Source organism: Pyxicephalus adspersus, chromosome 4 (assembly GCF_032062135.1).
Source record: "Pyxicephalus adspersus chromosome 4, UCB_Pads_2.0, whole genome shotgun sequence".
NCBI classification, from domain to species: Eukaryota; Metazoa; Chordata; class Amphibia; order Anura; family Pyxicephalidae; genus Pyxicephalus; species Pyxicephalus adspersus.
This window is the reverse complement of record NC_092861.1, coordinates 64,647,185-64,671,335: the sequence shown is the minus strand read 5'-3', so window position 1 is coordinate 64,671,335 and position 24,151 is coordinate 64,647,185. Positions and strand designations below refer to the sequence as shown.

Genomic DNA, 24,151 nt, shown 5'->3' with positions numbered 1-24,151 from the left:
TGAACACAACTGTCCCATGGACCCTGTTTGAGAAATACTGATGTGGTCCTCTGACCATAATCTACAAGACTATTATTATCATTATTATTATTGTTAAACAGGATTAATATAGCACCAACATATTACACAGCGCTGTACATTAAATAGGGACTAGAGGCAGCAACTGGTCTAATAACCCAAACAATCTCTATAAAGAGAGCCTGTCACTGCATTTGTGTTTTCATAAAAAGTGGTATTTAAAGTAGAAAATAGAAAATGTATTACTAATAAAAATGCTTATAAGCAAAAAAAACAGACACATATGTAAGAGATTACAATTGTTTGAGATGCAAGAACTGACATAAAAACCTATTATACAACATCATTTGGGTATAACTCTAAGCTGATAAGCTGTAAAATATTTAAATTTCTTGTTTATATTACCTTTTTATATTTTTAAGGGGTCAGTTTATAAAGCAGTGTATCTGACATTCACTGAAACATGCCCAGAGGAAATTACTGTCTTTAAATTTTGCAAGCAGTCTCTTCTGTAATATTTATTGGGACATTTGGAGATTATTTGTGTGCACTACAAAACTGGAAATTGTTAGTTCTGAATGTATACATGTTAAAACAATTGTACACATATCATGCAGCATACAAAAAGGGATATTGGAGTGGGTGTATATAATGTACATATATGTGTATGTGTGTTGGCAGACACAAATATTTCTGAGGGCCGGGGTTTGCTGTATTCAGTAATACATTTCTTTTGTTGTTACTACTGTATTCTTAGAATGTAAAATTGTTTTTGTAGACAATGATAAATGTAGGAGCTGGCGGTACTAGAAGTTAGCACAATCAATTATTCTAGTCATATGGAATCACCTCTGTTGATGATTGTTGTCTCATCCTTTAGAGCAGGCCAGGATTGCTATGTCTACTATAAATGTGAAGGTCATGTCTCGCCTTGTGCTAAATAGAGTTGTTAGGTTTTTTATCTGTTACAAAGTGTTATTTAATTAATTGCTTTTATAATGGAAGATTATTTATTATAACTGTATCTAATAAATACATTTTTGCAGTTTCTGGAGGTCGTCTCATAAAGCTCAGAAAGATTATCACCTAGTGTTACAGAATTTACCCATTAAACTTGGAATTATTGTTCCCCTGCTGCCTCTTTTAGTATTGTCCAATGTGAATATCAGATGTTTGGTGAGTCGCAGCCTTATTAAATGGTATAGGGAGCTGTGACACCTTTAAACATCAGGCACAGAAAATGTTGTTTATTTTTATATACATGTTTATATGTTCTGTATATTAGTTCTAAAAAATCTCACAAAACATAAAACAAGCTGACCCCTTAATAACTTGTACTGTATGTGACAATGGTGACATCTAGTGGTCAGATTGCATGTTTGCACAAATAGGTAAGACCATCATTGGCCAATGAAATTCCCTATATACAGGTAGTCCCCGAGTTAAAGACATCTGAAATATGGATGCCTCCTAAGTACGAGCGAATGTTCTGTGCAGGACAGGGAGGCTTGATAGTGGGGAGGGGGCAGTTCACATGACCTGCAGAAGAAATTTTTTGCTAAACACTGCTGTGAGTGAGCTCTTCTGCAGCCTCTTGTAACCTTAATGACAATGACAATTTCTGCAGTTGGTTCTTTTGCATATTAAAGCACAGCTTGCTCCAGAAGTAAATGAATGTCTAGGCTCGATTAATGTACAATTAGAGAATTTAATTGATAAAATAGAACCAATAACCAGGACCTTTCTACTACTGTTTTGAATACTTTTTTTATGTTATTCTTTCTTCTAAAAGAAAACAGAAAGTAAAACTTTGTACACACATCAGATGATTGTCACAGCCATGCTTGTCTCGGGTGAAAATCTAGCATGTGTCCAGTGGTCCCCCATCATTGTTCATCAATTTGCCAAGACAAGCGCGACTGATTGGGTATGACCACTGTGTTTTCCCATGGAGGAGAGCATATGGGGTTGCTGCTAGCTTGTTTGCTCCCTTCCTCACAATGCTGTGTGTACAATGCACATTTGTTCATCTGTCAGTGGAAACAATCAGAAAGGATCATTGCAGGTGATCAAAATCTGATGTCTGATGTCGGTATGGGTCTTAAAGCAGTAAGGCCATACTGCCTCTGCCAGATCTCAGTGCTGATGGTAAACACTAAAAACTGTCATACAACAAAGGTGTTGTTAGAAATAAATAACTAAGGCTTTGTTAGCTGTCATTTTTAGCTGTCATTTACCACTCTAGCAGCTTAGACACTTGTGTTATAAGTGCCTCTTATTGGCCCTACACTCAGGAGAAAAATACCCCCACACATGAGGCTTTAGAGCCTGACACTTGGATTTGTTTAATCTACCATGTTGTGGTAACACACCATAGTATACATTACTGCATTGCCATTACTTTTAAATGACTCTCCAATAAATGTCCACAACACAGCTGTATTACAGTATGACAATCTCTGTTTTATTAAAGGCAGCAGATTTTCTCTGCTTTTGGGGTTCTTTAGAGCTGATCAGAACACCCAGCATTCACCCAGGTGAAGCAGAGAACACTAAAAACTGAAGCAGGTATGACCTATGGGGGCCTGCACATCACACCTGTTAAAAGTATTTAGCTTTGCTTAGTATATATATATATATATATATATATATATATTTATTTATGTTTATTTAATCCTTGCAATAAAACACTAAAAGCTTTTCACTTATGGCAATATTTTGTTATGTTCACCATCGTCAAGTGGGAGTTGTAATAACCAGAGCTTTCTTATAGTTAGATTTGATATGCCTATCATGGGTTAATATACATGATTGTGAGGGTGACATTAATGTGATAGATATGTCTAATTTAAATGCTAGTGTAATGTAATTGCTTTTTTACATTTTCTAAAAAGAGACTTTCAGCAATAATAAAAGCTAGTTCTTTTCTTTTGTGTTTTGTATATACCTGCACTCTATGCTTTGCATACTTCTGACATCAAAGTTCTGACCACTGCTCCCTATATGCTATTTTGTACATTAAATACCCCTGGGCACTGCCCTCTAAATGCTGTGTTATATATATGTATTACATAATTCTGACCACCAGTTATTTACAGTTGCTAGTTTCCAAGTTTTAATGAAGTTTTTTTGTATAGTTCTGAAATTAGCAGGGAGTGAGAACTGGTTGCAGCACTGTGGGTGTGACTCAGGAATATGTCAGATGGCTGTTCTCACACAAAGCCAGAACTCTGCTGCCAGCTTCTTTCCGTTGCTTTGCTGTAACATGCAATTTTTATTATGCATTATTAGCACAATGCCCATTAACACACATTTCTATATGTGCATACATACAATAGCTGCTGATGCACTGTAGTACATATACACATTGGTGTGCTAAGTTACTATAAATTATCTTGGTGTGTTTTTCCAGCATTTACTTGCACTGCCAGCCCAATTATTTTAAATGAACCGCTTTAGCACAGCATGTATCTATGCACAAATGCATGTATCTATGAAAGACAACTATCATTTAATATTTTGCATCACCTTGATTTAATTATTTGATAAACTACAGTTGGTAGGTCCCATCAAAGTGTTAGCTTTTCATTAATGAACAGAAAAGCATTTAGTAAAAAAAGATTCTTTGTGCCGAGATTTTTGTACCTGCATGACTCACAGTAATTAGAGAGTTTTCTGTGGATAGAAGCGCTGTGACATTTGTGTGCAGTGTACACAGTGACAAGGCTCTGGCTCTATTTTACCATACTTCTGTAGACCATGTTAACTATTTAGCACGATGCTGTTACACCTACTTTTAGCCTTGGCCTTTGTCTTTCCTCTTTATCAGCATCCCCTTTTTTCTCAAGTTGTAAAGTTGGAAGGATTATTAAATAACATTTTAGTGGTTTGTTGAAAAGTGACATTGGAACAGATGATTCACCCTGCTTTACCATCTCAGCATGGTGGAGGGAAGGTGGGATGAATGTGAAGTTGCTGTGTCTGGGTAGCTACAGATATTTAGTGCCTGTTCTAATTTCACATTCACTATGTCATTGGCTGACTCACCTTCCATGCCTCAGCCTTTATCATGCTTAATTTCTTACATTATTATATTTACTACCAATAATTTGTTTTGTGTTTTAACAAAGATTTAGCTTTATTATGTTTAATGACATTGTTTTCTTACTTCTGAAATTACTTCCTTCTACTATTCACATACTGTTATAGCTGTAATTTAGTTGTTGATGTATACTTGTTTTATGAAATACATGGATGAGCAATGGTTTACCAGCCAAGTGACTTGTAATTCTGTTCATCTGGTTCTTACATTTCCATAACTCTTCTACACCAGACATCCCTATCTTATACATCTTTCCCTCCAAATATCGCCTCTTCCTTGTCAACACTGTAATACAATTCACTTATTCCATGTTCTGTTTCTCCCTTTCCCAGTGTGAGCTCCGTTGTACAGGGATTGTACCTGGTCACAATCAGGTATTTAACTTGTTGCATTAAAGGTACATTAGTTGAAATTAATGAATACTAAACTGCATTACACTGCCACATATTGCAACCAGAGCCCTCATCCTCTACAATAAATACTATACCTCTACAATACTAACACTATGGGGTGGCTTTACCTGATTTTCTAGTTACTGTTTCCCCCAGGGGAAGGTTTTCTGACACGGGGTGTAATTGTTTCCTAGTATAACATTTATGATTGTCACATATGTTTGTGACATTTACAATACAAACATAGATTGCAATATAATGCAGTAAAAGCTCCACAGTACAAAAATGGTATCAAAAACACAAACTTATACTAACTAAATGTGGATGCTGTATAAACACTATTCCATTTATCCACATGCACATTCCTCCTTTTTCTGCCTTTTGTGTTTGTTTCTGGCACCAAGTGTGTTTGCTTACACCATACAGAGACTTTCAATATGCCACACAATACTCTATTTGTATTCAGATGCAACACTAACAGTGCTTGTGAATTTTAAATACTTTGTAAATCTCAGTTCCTTATGTGTGAGTGTAATTCGTTGTATTAATTCCTACTATTTATAAAGATGAGAAGTAGCAGTGACAATTAATGCGTATATATAAAAGCACTAAATCATTGCATTAGTGATTTGTGGGAGTTACCATGCTCTGCTGAACAAAAGCACAACATTGTTATTGTTCTATACACTGCTTACATCAATAAAAAGCTACTGCTTGATTCAGGCAAGGAGGAATTTCTGGAATCAAGCATGTAGTAAAGTTTCAGTCCATGCAAATCAGATATTATCAGTTGGGTAGACTCAGGAGAACCAAGTCATCAGCTGTTATATTATGTTTCTCTTTAGGTGTATTGATCACATCCTATTACATGTATGTAATAAGTTACATTTAAAGTTGTTATTATTGAGAATGCAGCAAGAGGTGCTAAAACACTGAAATATTGTCAGGAACAACTAAACCTCCAAGAGGACAGGAAAAGTCAGTAATTATTTCAGGAGATCACAGATTCTGTGTATACAAGTCAGATAGATGATTGTTACCAAAAATGAACAGTACTAATCTCGTCTGATAAAGTGGTGTATATAGATTCATCAGTCCACCCTGGAAAATTGATAAACAGCCTATAGAGAACAACTGCTGTTCTTTTCTTTGAAGGAGAGCACATCGGGGTGCCGCTTATTCGACCATCCCATTAAAGATCATTCTCAGTGACAGAAATCTCATATTAATCCGACGTCTGTAAGGGGCTTAAAGCTACATACACACTTCCAATTATTATCGTTGGAAAACGAACGACGAACGTTCATGCACGATATATATGAACGATCGTATTGCACCGATCCTGCACATAGAGTTAACGACACGATCGTTCGTAGATATTGTACACACAATAGATACGATTGTTTGAGCGATAGAGGAACTATGTGCACGACAGGAAAGTGAATGGATGTTCGTTCATCACGCATGCTCTGAACATGGACGATCAACGAACGACTGTACACACGAACGATGTTCAACGATCGTCACCCAATCCGATCCGTCGGTCCGGTCGTTCGTTTCCAGCGACTTTCCTCGTTCGTCGGCGTCGTTGGTTACTTTTTTACGAACGATTTTTTGCCCAATCGATCGTTCGTCGTTCGATTGGAACGATAAAAATTTGAAGTGTGTACGCACCTTAAGACTTTTAGGAAGCCAGGGGCTTCATCTATCAATTGACCTCCATTGTTTGGGTAAACTAATCCATTGCAGGTGATATCATGCCCTCCCACCATTTACACTTCCATTGATTGCATTGTATTACAATTGTTTAGATTGAGTTTAATTGTTTAGATAGTGTCATAGAGAGTGTATTGATTTCAGTTAGTAGGCTGGGATGAGTAAAGCATAACCAAGGTACAACAATTGGGTGATAAGGGTGTGCTGGATTCCACATCCCTGTAGAATGCAGCAGCTTTAGGGCTGATCATGGTGATGCTTTCACAGCAGCTTGAAAGATGTCTTGTTTGTTTGTTAAAAGGCAAGCACAAATAATACCCAATATATACAACATTTTATTACCAAATGAATAATAGCAATGCACTGTTGTTTCATCTGTTTATGTAGACTGTTAATCTAGATGGCCCCCTCACTGTGAGCTGCAAATGGAAAGAAGGCTGTTCAGAGCATAGGCTGTTCAAATCATTGCAGTGATTCTTACTTAAAGGAAACAGAAATTGAAAGCTTTGCACTCATCGCCTACTGCCTGGAATTAGATATTAATGCAATAACTGCAGTATGTAACTATCCAGATGCCACCTACATTCTGACTTCTTTAAACAGTCAGACCTCTGCTGCACGTTTGACTGTCATTTGATATTCATGGCCAGCTTAAACCTGAACTAAAAGGCAAGCAATAATAATGCTTTAAGATGTTTCCAGCTTTCCCTCTTATACAGATGTTCAGGCTGTAGTTATATAAAATATAAATACCCTGATTTCGCTGGCCACGGGGAGCTTCTTAAAATGGGCATTCGAAGCTGCAGCAAGTCATACAGAGCAAACATCATTTACTGTTTGGAGGACATCCTGTATCATCTGAACCTTTCCTCCCCAGCCTTACTATCCCTGGCCTACCCCTTTATTACCTAGAGCATTCTGCCTACTCCTCCAGAGTGACTGAGAGTGAAACCATTTCAATGTTTGTGAAGCCCACTGCGTATATCAGGGCTATGAAATTAAAATTGGGTCTTGAATTGAATACAGCAGCATGGAAGCTGGGTGCTGTGATGTTTCCAGTAATCTATGTATACCGACCTTGTGATGATGTCACTGCTTCTAAAATAAAATATGTAAAGTGAAACAGAGAAGTTTCACTGAAAAATGTCATGAGCATTTTGATTTGAGGGAGGGGGTGTTAAAAGTCAAATGATTAAACATTGAGCTTTAAACGTTATTATCTGACAATCAAACCAGCCTTAGCTTTAGTTCTGCAGAAGATCCTTTAGTAAATGCTTCTGATTCATGAGATCTCCCACACACTACACTTTTGTAGTCATAATGAGAACAATTTGTTACCTGCACAGGAGGATCCTTTCCTGGGGTTGTAGAATGTTAAATGCCTGTGATGATCAGGTGATATGACAAGGCTGGTAAATACAGCACTGCCCTGTCTCTTGTCTAAAACAAACCAAACTATTTGTTAAAAATTAACACCACTTGTTAAAGATACACTGCTAATACATCTGACCTGAGGTCTGAACAGTCACATAATATTGACATTCACATGTGGGTTTTAGAAACCTGATTCTTCTACTAAAATCTCTGTTTAGACAAATTTAGGAAACATTGTAGAGAATGGAGTTTTTAATAAGAGCACAGGAAAGGTTACAAACATGTTGAAGGTTTTCAACTTTCCCCAATTCATTCCACAACAATAAAAAAAATGATACAGTTATTTAACCAATATAGATCTGAAGAATGGCTTAGTTGTGCCTTGTCTTTACATTTAAATTAATGAGTTCCTAAAGCAGCTTTGGAGAAAAAAAACACAAATGTTTTTTGGACACAAGGGAAATATGATATTCCCTCACTTCCTAGTAACAAGGCACAGATACAAAGAAAAGACAACTGACTAATGCTCCCTAAAATTATTGTATAGATGCCACAAGATATCATACATATCTTGTTCTAGATGCAGTGATATTATTACTAGGTCTCTGTACTTCTATTCACAATACAGACAGATCTTGGGACCAGCAGGGTGTATTTCTGACATCATCACTGCACCCTGCCTCATTTCTCCTCCTAAGAACCCTCATGCCTGATGTCACCAATGATCTAAACATAGGAGAAGCGTTTTACAAATACCAAAATGCCCTTTCTTGGGGGTAGAAGTCAGGCTGGTGGAGTGGGCATTTCATGGCAGAATGTATTTGCATGCAGCTTTCACTAGGTAACACAGAGATGGGATGCTGAACCTCGATGATTAAAATAACAAATCTAATGAAGGAAAGGGGGAGCCCAGAGAAGGTCAGGCTGGGGAGTAAAGGATAAGTGATGCTGGATGTCCTCCATCTAAGAAATAAGTCTAATATTAATATTATTGGACATGTGCAGCTTTCAATGCATATTGTGAGCGGCACACAGTGTGCAGAGAAAGCAGGGAAAGCAAGTTCAGTGTAGGAGAAGAGCCTGTACAACTGTACAATACTTTCTTGGCTTATTTTTTGTTTTCTCTGACCTTTCGGTAACACAGCCCATTTATGCGATGTGGAACTGACCTTGTAACCTTACGGATCACCTAAGTAGTGCTTTTCATGCTGTATAGTAGGAGTCTTGTTTTTGTGGTGTCTATAAATCTATGCCTGTGTGTACTGACATCTGCCCCACCACCACATCAATATTTACTTATTTAGGTGAAATGTGCAAAGTGTTGTTTAATAATTCCTACCTCATTTACTAACATCAGGAATAAAGGTAAATATTTCTTATATGTGATATTTGGCCCCCCTGACCTCCCCGTACAGTAATACCCCCTGGACAGTGAAGTACAGTTGATATTACAGAGCTTTTTTGTGTCATTCAGTAATGCAGCTCAGGCTTGTGTGGCTTTTTTAAATGGGAGTTGCTGCTGGTTTTAGTACAGCAGGCGGAGCTTCTCTCGTCAGTGAATTTTCCTTCCTGCACTGCAAAAAAGCTAAATCTTCTTTAATTTGACATGAAGAGGTGCTGGAAGAATGATGTGGCATCTGTACAGCAGTGAGCAGGAGCTGAATGCAGTGCTGGTATCTGTGATGTGTTGTATGGGTCAGTATGTGCCATGCTGTGCTCTTGTACTGCTTGTGATGTGCTGCCCGCCTCTGCTGGGCACTTATTGACTTATAACACAGTGTTTACTAATCTGGAGACATGCTGTCACAGACATAGCATAAAGACGTCTTTGTATTATAGGATAACTATTTCTACTTTTTCCTTACCTGGATTGCTCAGCTCTCTTCTGATAGAGTTACACTATTCCAGTATTTGCTGTTTCTTAGCTTGTTCAAATGAATTTTATTGAAGATGACCCAATTACAATCACTTTAAACTGTAACTGAAAATATCCCAAAATGTAAAAATAAGAAGCACCTTTGGGTCTGTTTTGCTTATATTAAATAGCTCACAGAGGGACACGTGCCTTTTACACACTACAATCATTTTGGTCTGGCAGGACAAATATAGGATATCACATAAATGGGGTGGCTCAGTGGCTAGCACTTTTGTCTTTAAAGCATAAGGTTCCAGCTTCAAATATCAGTCAGGAAACTACCTGCATGGAATTTGTATGTTCTGCCTGTGAATCCATGGGTTTCCTCCCACATCCCAAAACAGGGATTGTTTCCATGACATATGGAACAGTAGATTGTTAGCTCCTCTGAGAAGTCAGTTAGTGACATGACCATGGACTTTGTAAGACGATGATTACTCCTGCAGTATTGCACCAGGGGATAGATCTATTGGTCCAAGTTGGCACTTTATAATTCAGGAGGTATTTGGCATCTGATTGGGCAGGTCATGTCAATACAGACAGTGAAGATGGGCTGGCTTCTCCTTACTCATTACAATCTTTAACTTTCCATGTGATATAGTGGCAAAACGTGCTACCCTAACATTGGTTCTCTTGGAAATTCAGCTCTGCTTGGTGGAAAGAAACGGAAATTGTTACATATTATATAATTCCCAATTCTTAAGAATCAACTATTCAAAGTGGAACAGGACAGTGAGGTTCAGATGGCACATTGGTACATATCAGTAGCTGATAGGTGGGCTAAACAAATGTATTTATTTACATTTATTTATTGGGCAAAGTTTAGGCTTGCACTTTAAAAGCTTTCATTTGCACCCTAGAAAACACATAGTATAGATTTGTAATTTTTTTGACAATAGACTATCACACCCAGATTGTTAAGTAATAAACCATACAATTGTTGACAACTTCTTAATTGCCTAATTTAAAACCAATGGTCAAGGTGCGATAGAATCAAGTTCTGTCTGTGCTGTTTAGTTCATTTACTACCTCAAGCTGCCTTCTGTATACAATACATATTAATATATGTGTGGACATAGTTTGTGTCTGTTATTAGAATAGGTGAAGTGATAAATACAATTTTTTATTAGATAAAAAGAATTATATGTTAAGTAGTGTTCAAAATTGTCTTAACCTTGTATTTTTTTATTTTTAGATGAAAGAGACAAAGTACAAAAGAAGACATTTACCAAATGGATTAACCAGCACCTAATGAAGGTGAGTAATTGCTTATTAAAGTGTAATTTCTTTGACAAGGATTTTCCTGTATCCCAAAGTGGGATTAGGTCTGAATCTGTAAAATAACTGAACTGGCGAAACCTATGACTTGCCAGCTGTGGTTTAGTATCCTTATGTATGGAACCAGGACATACGTAAGATCTAAACCCAATGTTGAGGACCTTTGATTAGTCCTGGCAAGGTTTTGTTCTTTACTTAAAAAAATATCCATATTGCAGGAGCTCCTTTAACAACCAGCCCATAATCTAGTCATCGTATTCAATCCTTACAAGTCTCTTGGAATTTCAAGGTGATGTGCAAACAGGTCTGCACTTTAAGTTCGGTAAACACGTTTTGATTTGAGGTAAAGAAATCTTACCAATAGGACCCTGGTTACAGTAGATATCAACAAGCCTCTCAACTTCTTAATAGTTGTTAGAGGTGAAACAACCAGGAAATGGTGACCACTACACTACATTAGCAACCAGACGAAGCTGGTTTGGCCAGAGTTTCTGTTGGCTGATGGTTTTAAGGGTGGCACCATCCTTGAGAACCACTATTCAGTGGTTTGCAAGGTAAACAACCATAGCAACGATTTTGCCTTTCACAGAGTGTGAACATCCACAGCAGTTTACACATTTAACAGGCTGTTTGGTGTAGCCCAAACCTCAGGCCTAATCACATACATCGCTAAGGTTGAACTGTGCCTGTGCCTAAAATGTGCATATTAAAGTTTTTACACAACCGTCACAAGCAGTACAAGAGCTTTCAAACATAAAAGGAATATTTCAAACAGTGTTCTGAAAGTTTTACTACATTTGTTGCTGATTTAAAATACCCCCCACCTCATCAGCCTCAAAGTTCTGGTACCCAGCCAAGCTATGTACAGCCATAATGTTTACCTCAACCTGTCCTCTTCTTCACACCCTGTGGGGATTTTTTTTTTTTGAAAACACACAGGCAAAGAAGAGAAATAACCAATGAATGGTAAATTTAGTGGTGGTAGCCATGGACAGGGTACCAGCGCCAGGGAAGTATGCAGCGGAGGAGAGGTAGGATAGATAAACACAGGGAAAGTGTCAGTGGATGCAAAGAAAATGTAGAAAACTGTTGCTTGTGACATCTCTCTAGTATTAGTATTATAATTGCTAATTTACACTTCTCTCTATGTAGTCAATCCCTGTAGCTGGGAGAGTGGGATGTTGAGCACTCATCCTTTGCTACTGAAGAAGATTCAGCAGCATTCCAGAAAAGTGAAAAATTGATTCCTCAGGCGAGTGAAAGCCTCTCCTGAGTGATTCTGCTACTGATAATCCTAACAACAACAACATAGAATGCTGCAAACAGACAAAATTCTTTAGCATCTTTGCAATGATTTTTGAGCATAACTTACATCACAGTACATGCATCTATATAGTTTAGTGAGGAATTATCTTGAAACTCTTTTCCTCTTAAAATTCAAATCCCTGAGTTTAAAAAGGTGCACTTTAATCTTTGTCCATTATCCGGGCCAAGGTGAATCTAAGTGTGCATAGTTTGGGCACAAGTGCACTATATATTCTGTAGTCTGGGTACAGATGCACTTGAATGTGAATAGTCAGGGTATAGGGGCACTTTAGCATCTGTGGACAGGGTACACATATATTTTACAAATATACAAATACAAATATACAGGTGCACTTTAGTATACATAGGCTTGGTACAGATGTACTGTAATGTCCATTGTTTGCGGACTTCAACAGAAATAGCTGAGAAGCGATTATATCTACTACAATATTTTTTTATACAAAATCCAATTCTATTCCAAATCTATACCAACATTTTTTGTTTTTGTTTCACTTCCTGTCTGGTAATAAAAAAATTTTTTTTTTAGGTTAGGTAAGGGAACGCCAAAACCTGTCAGATTTGTTCCCTATCACAGTTTTTTCCCCAATTTCCTGTTTGGTAAAAGATCATTGCAACAACAGGAAATAAGGAGAAAGAGAGTAAAATCTTTTAACATTTTGTTTAAATATTTATATATGCGTCTGTGTTTGAATATTTGGGAAAAAAAAAGAATCTGACATGTATTAATGCTGTCCTTGTGATCATTTATTGTTATTATAAGACTTAATTAACAAAGAAAAACAGTTGTATTCATTTATAGTGATATTCACTGTCATTTCATAATGAACATCAGATTAAAAAAGAATTATGAAAACATGAAAATAACATTTTCTCTCCTAAAGTTGACAAAGTGTGTTGAGGTCTCTTTCCTGTGTGTGGATAAAATAATAGTTATAGGAACCAGGCACTTCTGAAAGACAAAAACCTGTGTCTTTTTAGTAGTGGAGATCTGTGCCTAGACTGAGTGGAATGCAGTGCATGAGGTCCATGGCCCACCCCATGGAATAAGGCAGCACTATGCACAGGGATATGACTCAGATTATGCTGTCATCAGCCTGCTGTCTATATGTTTGTTGTCAGTGCCTACCAACACACAGAAACCTATGCCAAACTGTCTCTCAGCAAATGCATGATTTAAATTACACAGAATCAAGCAGAGACTAGTCCTGAAATGGGGAAAATGGAAATAACAGCCTGGAAACCCACAGTAATTTTACACTGTTATTTAGTGTTGCTGTACTGCTAGATGTAGTGGATAGAGCACAATTAGAGTTAACATAATTCTGTTTGGTTGCTTTATAGCGGTCTTTTATTCTAATGTAAAATTCTACAATTTTAATGCCATATATAACATAATATTAAAAAAAAGTGTTTTTACTTTTTTAAAAATCACGATGGCTTATTTGGAAATCTCTTGCATACAGGTATAGGATATAGAAAATAGATTAGCATGTATTAAAGATTACATGAAATAATTGAACCTACAATACGAGGCTTATACATAATCACTTCTATTAGCACATAGAAACAGCATTTTTACTTTGTAAACCTGTACATGTTTTTTGATTTCTTGTCTCCTAAACATGCACTGCAACAAAATATATTACTTAACGCTAACATTACAGGTTAGGCAACATGAAGTGCCATAGCATGCCATTTATATTGCTCCTCCAAATTCTGCAAGTCATTATAATCATATTTTTACATATGCTGCATATGATGCGGTGCTTCACAGAGACCGTAGTCTTGTAACTGCATTACCGTCCCTCAAAGGGGCTCACAATCTAATGTCTCATAGTTTATATCCAGTTTTGGGAGGGGGGGGGGGGTTAATAAACCTACCAGTATGTTTCGGGGATAAATCCCATGCAAACGCAAGGAGAACATACAAGCACAAAGCAGATGGCATCCTCCACATTTTTTATAATTGTAAAAAAAGGCTGAGATCATCTTTCATGGTTTTTTTCCACATAAATTGCATCTAGATTTTATCAATTACATTTTTACAATATATACTACATCAGGGGTCCCAGCCTGTGGATCGCGATCTACCAGTAGATCATAATGGCAATGCTTATTAAGTCCAAATACCGTTGTTGGTAGATCATTTTGATCATTTGGTCATTTTAAAAGTAGCTCACAAACCAAAAATGTGTGGGCACCCCTGTACTACATGATAATATATTTAGTCAAACAATAAGGTTTTTTTAATAACAGATGTAAAAAAATGAATGTATGTACGTATCTAAAAAAAAGTATAGAATAGCAATGTGGAGAATGTGGAGTGACAAGCTATGACATAATTTAGAAAGATAAAGGACTTCCCAGTTACATTTTCACAGTGCTTACCTGAAGATTTGTTTTCCTGCAGGCAATGTCTTATAAAGTGCTTTGTAAACAAACATGTTGTAAGTCTGATCAATACAAATCAATTATTGTTTTGTTACAAGAATAAAAAAGTGAACTTTTCCTGACTTGGAGCTTATGTGGGTCTGTGCTCATACTGACCACACAGAAGGAATGTGAAATGAATGTAAATACAAACTGCTGGTGGGACTACAAAGAAAAAGAACCCATGCCCTGCTTTTACATTTGAGGGAACAGGTTGCAATGGTTCTGATTTATTAAAGCTCTCCAAGGCTGGAGAGAATACATTTTTATCAGTAAAGCTAAGTGATCCAGCAAACCTGGAATGGATCTGGTCCAGGATTCAAAACATTTGATAACAAATAGAAAATAACTTTTCAGAAATCCTTACCAGATTTACTTGATCGCCCAGCTTCACTGATGAAAGTGTATCTTCTGCAGCCTTGGAGAGCTTTAATAAATCAGGCCCAATGAGGTTACATAACCTAAATAAACTCCACTTTTGTTATAACGAAAACAGTTCAGAATATTCAACTGCTGCAAAAGCCACTTTGTAATTTAATGTAATTAATAATGAACCTTTTCAATTTAAAATAGAGCTGCTAATTTTCTTAATCAAAAAATTCAATTCATTATGGTAACCAGGATGTGTTCTTTTTTCTGGTATATGGAAAGCTGTAATGATGTGTGTTAAAATCCTTGTAATGTAAATAGATCATTCAGCAGGATTGATTTTTCTAATAGACCTTTATATGATAATGCAAACGGTTGAAGCAGCACACATGTACATTGAACTTCATTATTATTATTTATTACTAAACAGGATTTATATAACACCAACATATTACGCAGTGCCGTACATTAGCACATCAATCTCAGTATTCCCATAGTAAATACCCCCTCTCTCTAGCAGTATTTCTGCTCCACCCTCGAAGGCCATCACATATGGTATGCATACCAACGTACACTACTTTACTTGTTTCCTTATGCATGCATATTGCTGTATAGACCATTTTAGGTCAAGCCATGTTTATGTAAATGTTCTGGTCTTTTCTTCTCGGTGTGCTTAGATTTGTGCTACAGGCCGGAGTTCCATCATAACCCAAAGAAGCTTCTGTTTCATGAAGGCACAAAGCTTTGGGGTTCTTTGGCTACTCACTTTGCTTCACCTTAAATTCTGTAAATTTCCATGAAATCTGAAATTTTATTTTCATCCTAATCATACACCTCGTTTTTGCACAGTAACACCTCAAATATATGCAATAAATATGATAGACACATTGGACCTGATTTAACCCCCTAACCGCTAAGCCCGTAATTTCTCGCACTAAATATTTTGCTCTTTTGGTTAACCCCGTATTTTTTCGCCTACACTAAAATCCCCACTTACCTGGTCCCGCTGTGCTAATCCAGCGTCGGTTCCGTGTTCCAGCGTCGGGTCCATGTTCCAGCGTCGTCCTCCAGCGTTGGGTGTCCCTCTCCTTAAAAGAAAAAGCCGGCCGGCTTAGAGGAGAAAGCCAGCTGGCTTTCTTTTCTAAGCCAGCCGGCTTCCTCTCCCTCCTCTCCCTGTCCCTGTCCCTATCCTTGTGCCTGTCACTGTCCAGCGTCGATCGCTGGACAAAAAAAAAAAAAAAATACTCACCTTCTTCCTCCGCTCCTCCGGACACGTCTGTCCTCTTCGGTGTCCAGTCGGCGAGTGCAGAGACGATCACCGGGGTTTCCCGGTGACGTCGCTGCGTGCGTCGGCACGGGAGGGAGGCGGGGCGGCAAATTCAAAATTTTGCATTGAGTTCCTTTGTATTGAACTCAATACAAAAAAGCTGTATTGAGTTCAATACAAAGAAATCCTTATATAATATATATATAATTGTATTATATATATATATTATATAAGCTACTGTACATTACATTTTTCCCTTTTTTTTTTTAACTTTTTTTAGTTTTTTTTAAAGATTTTTTTTTTTTATGTTTTATAAAAAAAAAATTTAATTATTAAATTTATAAAATTTTGGACATATTTTGTGAGTTATGCGGTAATTCGGTGAATTAGAGCCTACAATCCAAAATAAATTTCCATGCAAAAAATGTAACACTTTTTGCATGGAAGTTTGGAAAGAATTAGAATACCCGGCATTTGTGTACGCGTCCCTCGGTGATTCCTGGTGATGCGCGTGCGTGCGCCCGTCGATGAGGGTCGTAGCGGAAAATTCAAATTTTTTGTATTGGATTTAATACAAAGTCCTGTATCCAATCCAATACAAAATAATAGAAAATATATTTATGTGGTTTTGTCTATAGGTATGTGACGGACACTAGGGAGGTGTTTTAGAAAAATATATTACTATACATTATACCGAATTATCGCATTTTCAGTATTTTTCATTTATTTATGTGTTCTTGTTTAAGCTGATTTTTGTGTTTTTCCTTTAATTTTATTAAAAGTTTTTTTTTTTTTTTTTTTACATGATTGTGTGTTTCAAACATTTTTTATATTCATGATATCTACTAGAACCCTATTCGGACATATTTCTGTAAGTTACAGGTCTACAATTTAAAAAAAAAAATTTCATGAAAACCTGTGACGCTTTTGGAACAGAAATCTAGAAATCAGTGTAACGCTCAGGTGGTTAATAAAGTTCTCCAAGGCTGGAGAGGATAAATACTTTACCCAAACTATTTAAAAGCTTGATATGGTTAAATAAATCTTTGTATCAAGCAAATGTAACCAAAGATGCTTCTGGACATTAAAATGTTCCAGGTTACTTAGAGTCTTTTTTTCTCTCTTGTGTAGGTACGGAAACATGTGGGTGACCTATATGAGGATTTACGAGATGGGCATAACTTAATATCCCTTTTAGAAGTTCTCTCTGGAGATACCCTGGTAAGATACCATTATTATTCTGTTTTATTTTTAGAAAATATCACAAGAACGTTGCAGAGCCATTTATTGTAGCTTGTTAAACATTTATCTTCAGGAAACCACACATTTGTTATATGTAGGTTAATGTTACATATCCTTGCAATCCTTACAATTTGTTGCATTTTCCCTGCTTTTTCTAATATTCCTCTTGAATCATGTTCCACATATAATATGCTGTCATAAACTGTCCCAAACAGTTCTTCCAGTGAAGGTTTTGGTGCTAGACGGTGTTCTGTTAGGTTACATTTAAGCATGTGGAAGACAAAAAAGTGGGTCAGAAAATATATAATATTACATATTTGATTACTTAATTATTATATAATTATAACATTATAATAATTTGATTTAGATAACTGAATAAATTATGATATCTATTTATATATATAAAATATAATACCAGATGCATTATATTCGATTCTTTCATAACTAGAATATTTAATATTTTCAGTACCAGATTCATTCCAGTTAGAAACCTTTGCCCCTTTCTATTTAAAATTATAAACTCATTTCAAAATAACAATTTGCTTTATGACAGTAAGGTAATCCATACATGTCCATACAATTTGTAAACATTGTTCCAATGTGTCATAATCAAGTGATGGCCTTGGCTTCAGCCATCAGCCTATTTTACGGCACTTTTAGGATACCCATGCAGAAAAGTTTGCCATTGCTTCTGATAGATGAATTGTTAATTCTTTTTCATCTAATGTGCATGGTGATGGGGTAGTTCATTTCCCTAAAAGACTCCAAAACAATACCTACATATCTTCAGAGCCTAGTATTCCAACCTAGGTTGGTGACTGTCCAGCCATCAATCCTACAGTGTTGTGATTCTTCTGGTCTATACATGGCCACATCATTGAATGTTTTTTTTTACATAAAAGAATTCTTTACACTGAGCACCTTAAGGTCTGGAGACAAGATTCTGCTCTTGAGAGCAATTTTATCCTTCACTGTGTAGTCTTTATCAGTTGCATTGGTGTGTTTGTCCTCCATCCACTTTACAAAGAATGTGGCTATGACTGAGGTAATAACATGATTACTGCAATAGCAAGAAAAATACTATATGTGCATGGTGATGTACATACTCCTGCAATCATTTAAATGTAGATTCTATATCTTGATTCCCCATGGGCTAGATTATAAGAAGATAGATCTGTTATCAGAATTGAAATGCTAATGAGGACTTGTTGTTAGAGATTAAGGGTAATTGCTAGGGTGTCACCAGTTTATAATGTTACAGACAACAGACAGTTGTCGATTCAGAAATAAAAATATATAAAACAATAGATTTTTCTATCCTTATTTTTTTTTAATATTTTGATGCAATGCAGAACCCAATTTAGAATTGTTATACGGCTACAGCAACAGAATGTTGTGATTGATATTATTGTAATTTTCTTTCTTCTTACAAATGTAAGAATCTCGTTGGTTTATGAGTTGTATAATCCACCCCTCTGGCACCAAATCTCTTTAAACTCTTTTGGTGTTCCCCAGAGATTCGTTATTGTTTTGTTTGGTGATCATTCCTTCTTTTGCCTTGTATACCTCCTCTTCATTATGTTCTTTTCATACTTTTCTCTTCATTTGTGGTCTGTCTTGTGTTTCCGCTTTGCCTTCTCTTTCTGTCTGTTGTGTTCATTAGCCGAGGGAACGAGATTTTTTGAAGACCTTGCGGTTGGTGAGTTCATCAGAGGCATGCGAGGTTGAGCAGCATGAGGATGTGGAGGATGAGGATAAGGGGGTAGGTGCGCCCCCATAACAGTACTAATATCTGTTTAGGTTTGCAGTGACTAGTAACATATGTCTTAGGTTCACTTGTCACTAAAACACTCTGCTAACAGATTCACCAGCGACATGATTTATTCCACAAATGTCTAATTTAACAATTTAGATCAGAATAGATTGGATTTCAACTTCTTGCCAGGGGTTGTGTTGTTGATTTTTGAGCACACTCAGACTTATTAAAGCTTTCCAAGCCTGCAGAGGATACACTTTCATCATTGAAGCTGGTGAAACCTGGATTGGATTTCTTCAATGCCATTTGCTTTTTCTTAGCAAATGTTTTTAATCTTGGATCAGAGCCATTCCAGGACTACTGGATCACCCAGCTTCACTAATGTAAGTGTATCCTCTCCAGTCTTGGACAGCTTTAATAAAGCCCTAGATTCAAGGCTTTATTAAATCATTATTGTATTAGAATTTTATTTTTATAAATTAGGTTTTGGGTTATACTGTAAAAACCTCTTATTTGCATCTCAAAATTATGGTATAGTGACAGCAGACTTCCAAGAGAATATAAGCTACCACATCCTACTAATATTAAGTGATATCTTCACAATTAAACTCCAGGCAAATTATTTAGGTTGCAGGTATTGTCTCATTTTATAAACTGTAAAATTAATTGTGGTAATGTACAGAACCAAAATTAGAAAAAAAGTTGTCTCTGTCCAAATATTTATGGACTCAACTGTACAGTTGAGTCCATAAATATTTGGACAGAGACAACTTTTTTTCTAATTTTGGTTCTGTACATTACCACAATTAATTTTAATGAAACAACTCAGATGCAGTTGACTTTCAGCTTTAATTCAGTGGGTTGCATAGATAAATTTGTAATAAAACTGGCACAATTATCCTATAGTGTCCAATATCTACACCTAGAACCTTTTTTTGGGTATATATAGGGAGTAATGTAATTTCCTGAAAAGCAGCAATCATACTGGCGGGTTAGCTTAACATTTGTATATAATTGCAATAAAAAAGGAGTGAGGTTTCAGTTTTTTATTGGCGATATGTTTCACCTCTAGACTATTTTGGGAAAGCATAGATGAAACAAAACCTGAACATCACAGCCCTCTGATAATGGTGTAAGTTTGTGGACTGTGATGCACAATACTATAATGTGCTCCTTTGCAGACATACAATTTACAGTAATAGCAATATTGTGGATGCCAATGCCAGAAAAGGCGGCAAAATTGTCTTTCCTGGAAAGCATATATCTGTTTATAGTTTTAACAAATAATTTATTCTCTTTGTTATCCAATTTCTCTCATTCAGCCTCATTTATCATATTTCTCAAAGTAAACCTTAAGTCTACAAAGTAAAAGCCCTGCCTCAGACTGGAAATTGCAAGGTTCCCACAATTTCAATATTGTGCTGATAATCCTCTTGTGAGTCTGGTATAAAATGAATTTCATAAACAGTTTAGAACATACAAAAACAGTTTATTAAAAATAACTCATTTTTTATTGTGGGGGAGGCATTGGCTATCTTATACATCTTGAAAAACTTAGAGATGTAAATGGGGTTAAGCTCCTAAAAACCTAAAGCATTTGTGCAAGCATTTTTAAGTGTTTGCATGTGGCACTGACTGTTACCAAATTAAGACTATGGTGGTGGCAGGATGGCACACCACCCCTGGAATTTACAGGTAGTGCCCAATAAAACATGTGCCAATGCTGCCACCTTCTAGAAAAATATTGAGTGGACCTACCTAATCCAAATGTTAACCTTTTTTGGAAGTTGTTCCTATATGTTATTAGTCTTATATCTTCTCATACATGACCAATTTACAACCAAACCTGTCACATCTATGGCAGTATATTTATGCACAATCTGTAACTTTTGTAGACAACTGCTGATAACTAACCTTGCCTATCTTTCTTATCCCCTCTCTCAAGCTTACAAAGTAATCAATAAGATCACCTATTTTAATAAGTAAATGGTAGGGAGACCAGGGGGAAGCAAGAGGTGGACCATGTTTAATGAAAGGAAAGCCTGAGATATACATGTAACTTCAGATGCCTAGCGTAGCTCATTCTAGTTCACTTTAAGCCATCGCCATGGAAAGGTAATCCAAGCTACTGTGAAAAATTGTTTGAATACACGTACATCTGTGTATATATATATATATATATATATATATATATATATATACACACACACGCACACACCACACACATCAGTAGACAACTCCCCCCCCCCCCCATCTTTCTTGCCAATGTTTAATAAAGCCACCTTATTACATTATCACTTCAGGTGATGGTGATTTTACTAAAAACCTGAACCTGTTGTGAGAACATAACAAACACTGTAGCATCATCAGATGCCTTATATTGGTCTTGCAACTTAACTGGTTTTATTATATAGAAAGGGCTGCTTTAAGACATATGATAAATTAGATTGATTATTTAGGATGGCTGCTTTGTGCTTTCACTACCCTTTTCTCCTCTTTTTTTTGTGTGTACTTTTCCTTTATTAAACCTTACTGCAGGGGTGTCAAACGCAAATACACAGAGGGCCAAATTTAAAAACACAAAGTCACGGGCCACTGAAACTCCCTCTTCATTGAAATAGCGCCACTACTAAAATTTACGGCATTTTTTTCATTTATTAAACAGTCCAATGCGGGGCCACGCATAGGCAGATAGCCCGCTGGTCTATAGATGCAAGTGATGTAGTAGTAGATTGTAGTAGCGGTGCTATTTCAATGCAGCGGCAGGCCATCTGCTGTTCAAATTTATCATTCCTTTGGGGGCCAAAAAAAAAAGGATGTTGGGGGCCAGAATTTGACACCCTTGCCTTACTGTATATCATGAATTGGCTTGCAGATGTTCAAGTTGATAAATAAGCTGCTTATCAACTTATAATTTTTGATCTGCTTAAAAAAAATACTCCTCCACTTATTTAATCTAGTTTCTCAGGAATCAGGAGAGGAGACAAAGGGCTGTATCACTTTACCTTGTGCATGTAGGTGTGGGATTAGAATTGCTCATTTACAGATGAAACTAGCTGATTTTTTTTTAGCATATTTGGGACTTTATTGTGATTTGTAAATATGTGTTGTGTTGTTGTGCTGCCTCCTGCTGGTACAGGTTATGTATGGGAACGTTTTCAAGGAGATTTGTACTGAGAAAACAAGTAGGCTGCTGTTCTTGAACTTTCTATTTCAATATGTTTCTTGCATATCATGCTGATTTATATATACAGTCAAGAGAAAAGGGTTGTGCATATCAGGGCATTATAAAAAAAAATCATCTGGTCTTTTTTGTATGTCGTAAAATTGTATAAATACAACCTCTGCTGCTTGTTTAATAAGGGTTAAGCAGTGTGTCTTAGGAAATAGGAGGGTAACAGCCTGGTGCTGCTAAGCCTATTCACTTGATACATTGATCATCAGCAAGTATGACCAGTTATACAAAAGCCAAGGTTTTGTCAGTTTGCTGCCAAAATTCACCCCAGTGTCAGACCTTGCAAATTGCAAAAAAGCACAAGATCTACATCTTAGATTGAAATGAAATGAATGCCTACAAACCTCAATGAACTAAATCAGTGTTGTAAAGAAAATTGGGCCAGAATTCCCCCACAGTGTGAATGACTTATAAAGTCGTGGAGAATACAGTTACTTTAAGTTATTGCTGCAGTGGTTTTACAAACTATTGAATCTTGGGATGTACTTATATCACATCTGAGATTACATTTACATAGACCAGATGATTTCTTATTTTGTCCTGATGTGAAAAACTTCTTTAATTTCCCATGAAGATATATGATAAACATTGATATGTTTAGAGGTACAGACATTTGGTGTGTGGGCTGATCAGTAGTCTTGAACTATATCTGAACTTACAAACTATGTGCCTGTTCATGGTCAGTGAACCTAAAGGCAAATACAGCCAGGCATCTATCATTTTCCAGGAAGGTCAGTAACAGCAGCCTCCATATCCCTTTCAAGTACTCTAATTCACTTTGATTGCTATTACAAATAAATGCCTACAGATGCCCATACCAGTCAAGATATATGAAGTCTTTATTTTAAATTCTTCACACTGTTTTCTTTAAATACTGTACCATTTAGATGCATAAATATGAATGACATTTATTGTAATACCATGATGCTATAAATTGATGATCATTTGATTTTTTGTTTAGTCATCCCAAAAATATAAATAATGAATTAGTACCCTATGCATGTTGATATGACCAGTGATATGTATGAGTTGCTGTATGTTTGACATGAGTCATTAGAGGTTCCTCTTGGGGTGTCTCTGACCTTGGTTCTGCATAATTCCAGTGAATAGGAACCTTATCTTAGGAATTGTATGCAGGACTGTTCTTTTAAAAAAACAACTTCTGAATGTCGGAAAGCAATAAATGGCAGAGATTTGGATATATTTTGAGACATCCGGGTGCATGAGATCTTCATCACATGGGCAGGAACCCGCAGACATATTGTTTCCTTGGCAAGCAGCACTAACAGCTTTGTGAACCCATCCAGTATCATCAAATGTTTGCCTTTTTTATGCAGTCATTTTCTCTAGCCATTCTGGCTGTTCACATTCAGAGATTTATTTTCACTTTTGTGCTTCTTTTTTTAGATTGCTTTAGTAGTTTACAGCTGCCACAACCCAAAGTTTAGCCATTGATGCATTGTAGATGTAAAATGACTTGTCATTTCTATGCTTGTCTTAATATGCCTTCCAGTGAAAGATGTTCAGTAGAAACAGTATACTGCTGTGAATATGTGTTATTGTGAAATACACAGTTGTTGCATTATAGATTACTAAATGCAGTGTTCAACCCAGATTTTGTTTTAACCTGGTGGGAAGAAAATGTAGGCAGGTGGCAGCCCCTGTGTTGTGACCCAACTCTTCAGAAACAGCTTATGGCTACTGAAAAGTGCCAGGTGGTGAGCCCGGCTA

General features: G+C 36.5%; 1 protein-coding gene across 1 annotated transcript in view; it reads left to right on the top strand.

Annotated features, from left to right (window-relative positions):
• Positions 1–24,151, top strand: part of DST (dystonin) — a 278,032-nt gene that overhangs the window by 76,362 nt on the left and 177,519 nt on the right. The window contains exons 5-6 of the mRNA XM_072410183.1: positions 10,713–10,774; positions 17,319–17,408. Coding sequence (XP_072266284.1) covers positions 10,713–10,774; positions 17,319–17,408 — 152 coding nt within the window. The remainder of the gene's footprint in view (positions 1–10,712; positions 10,775–17,318; positions 17,409–24,151) is intronic.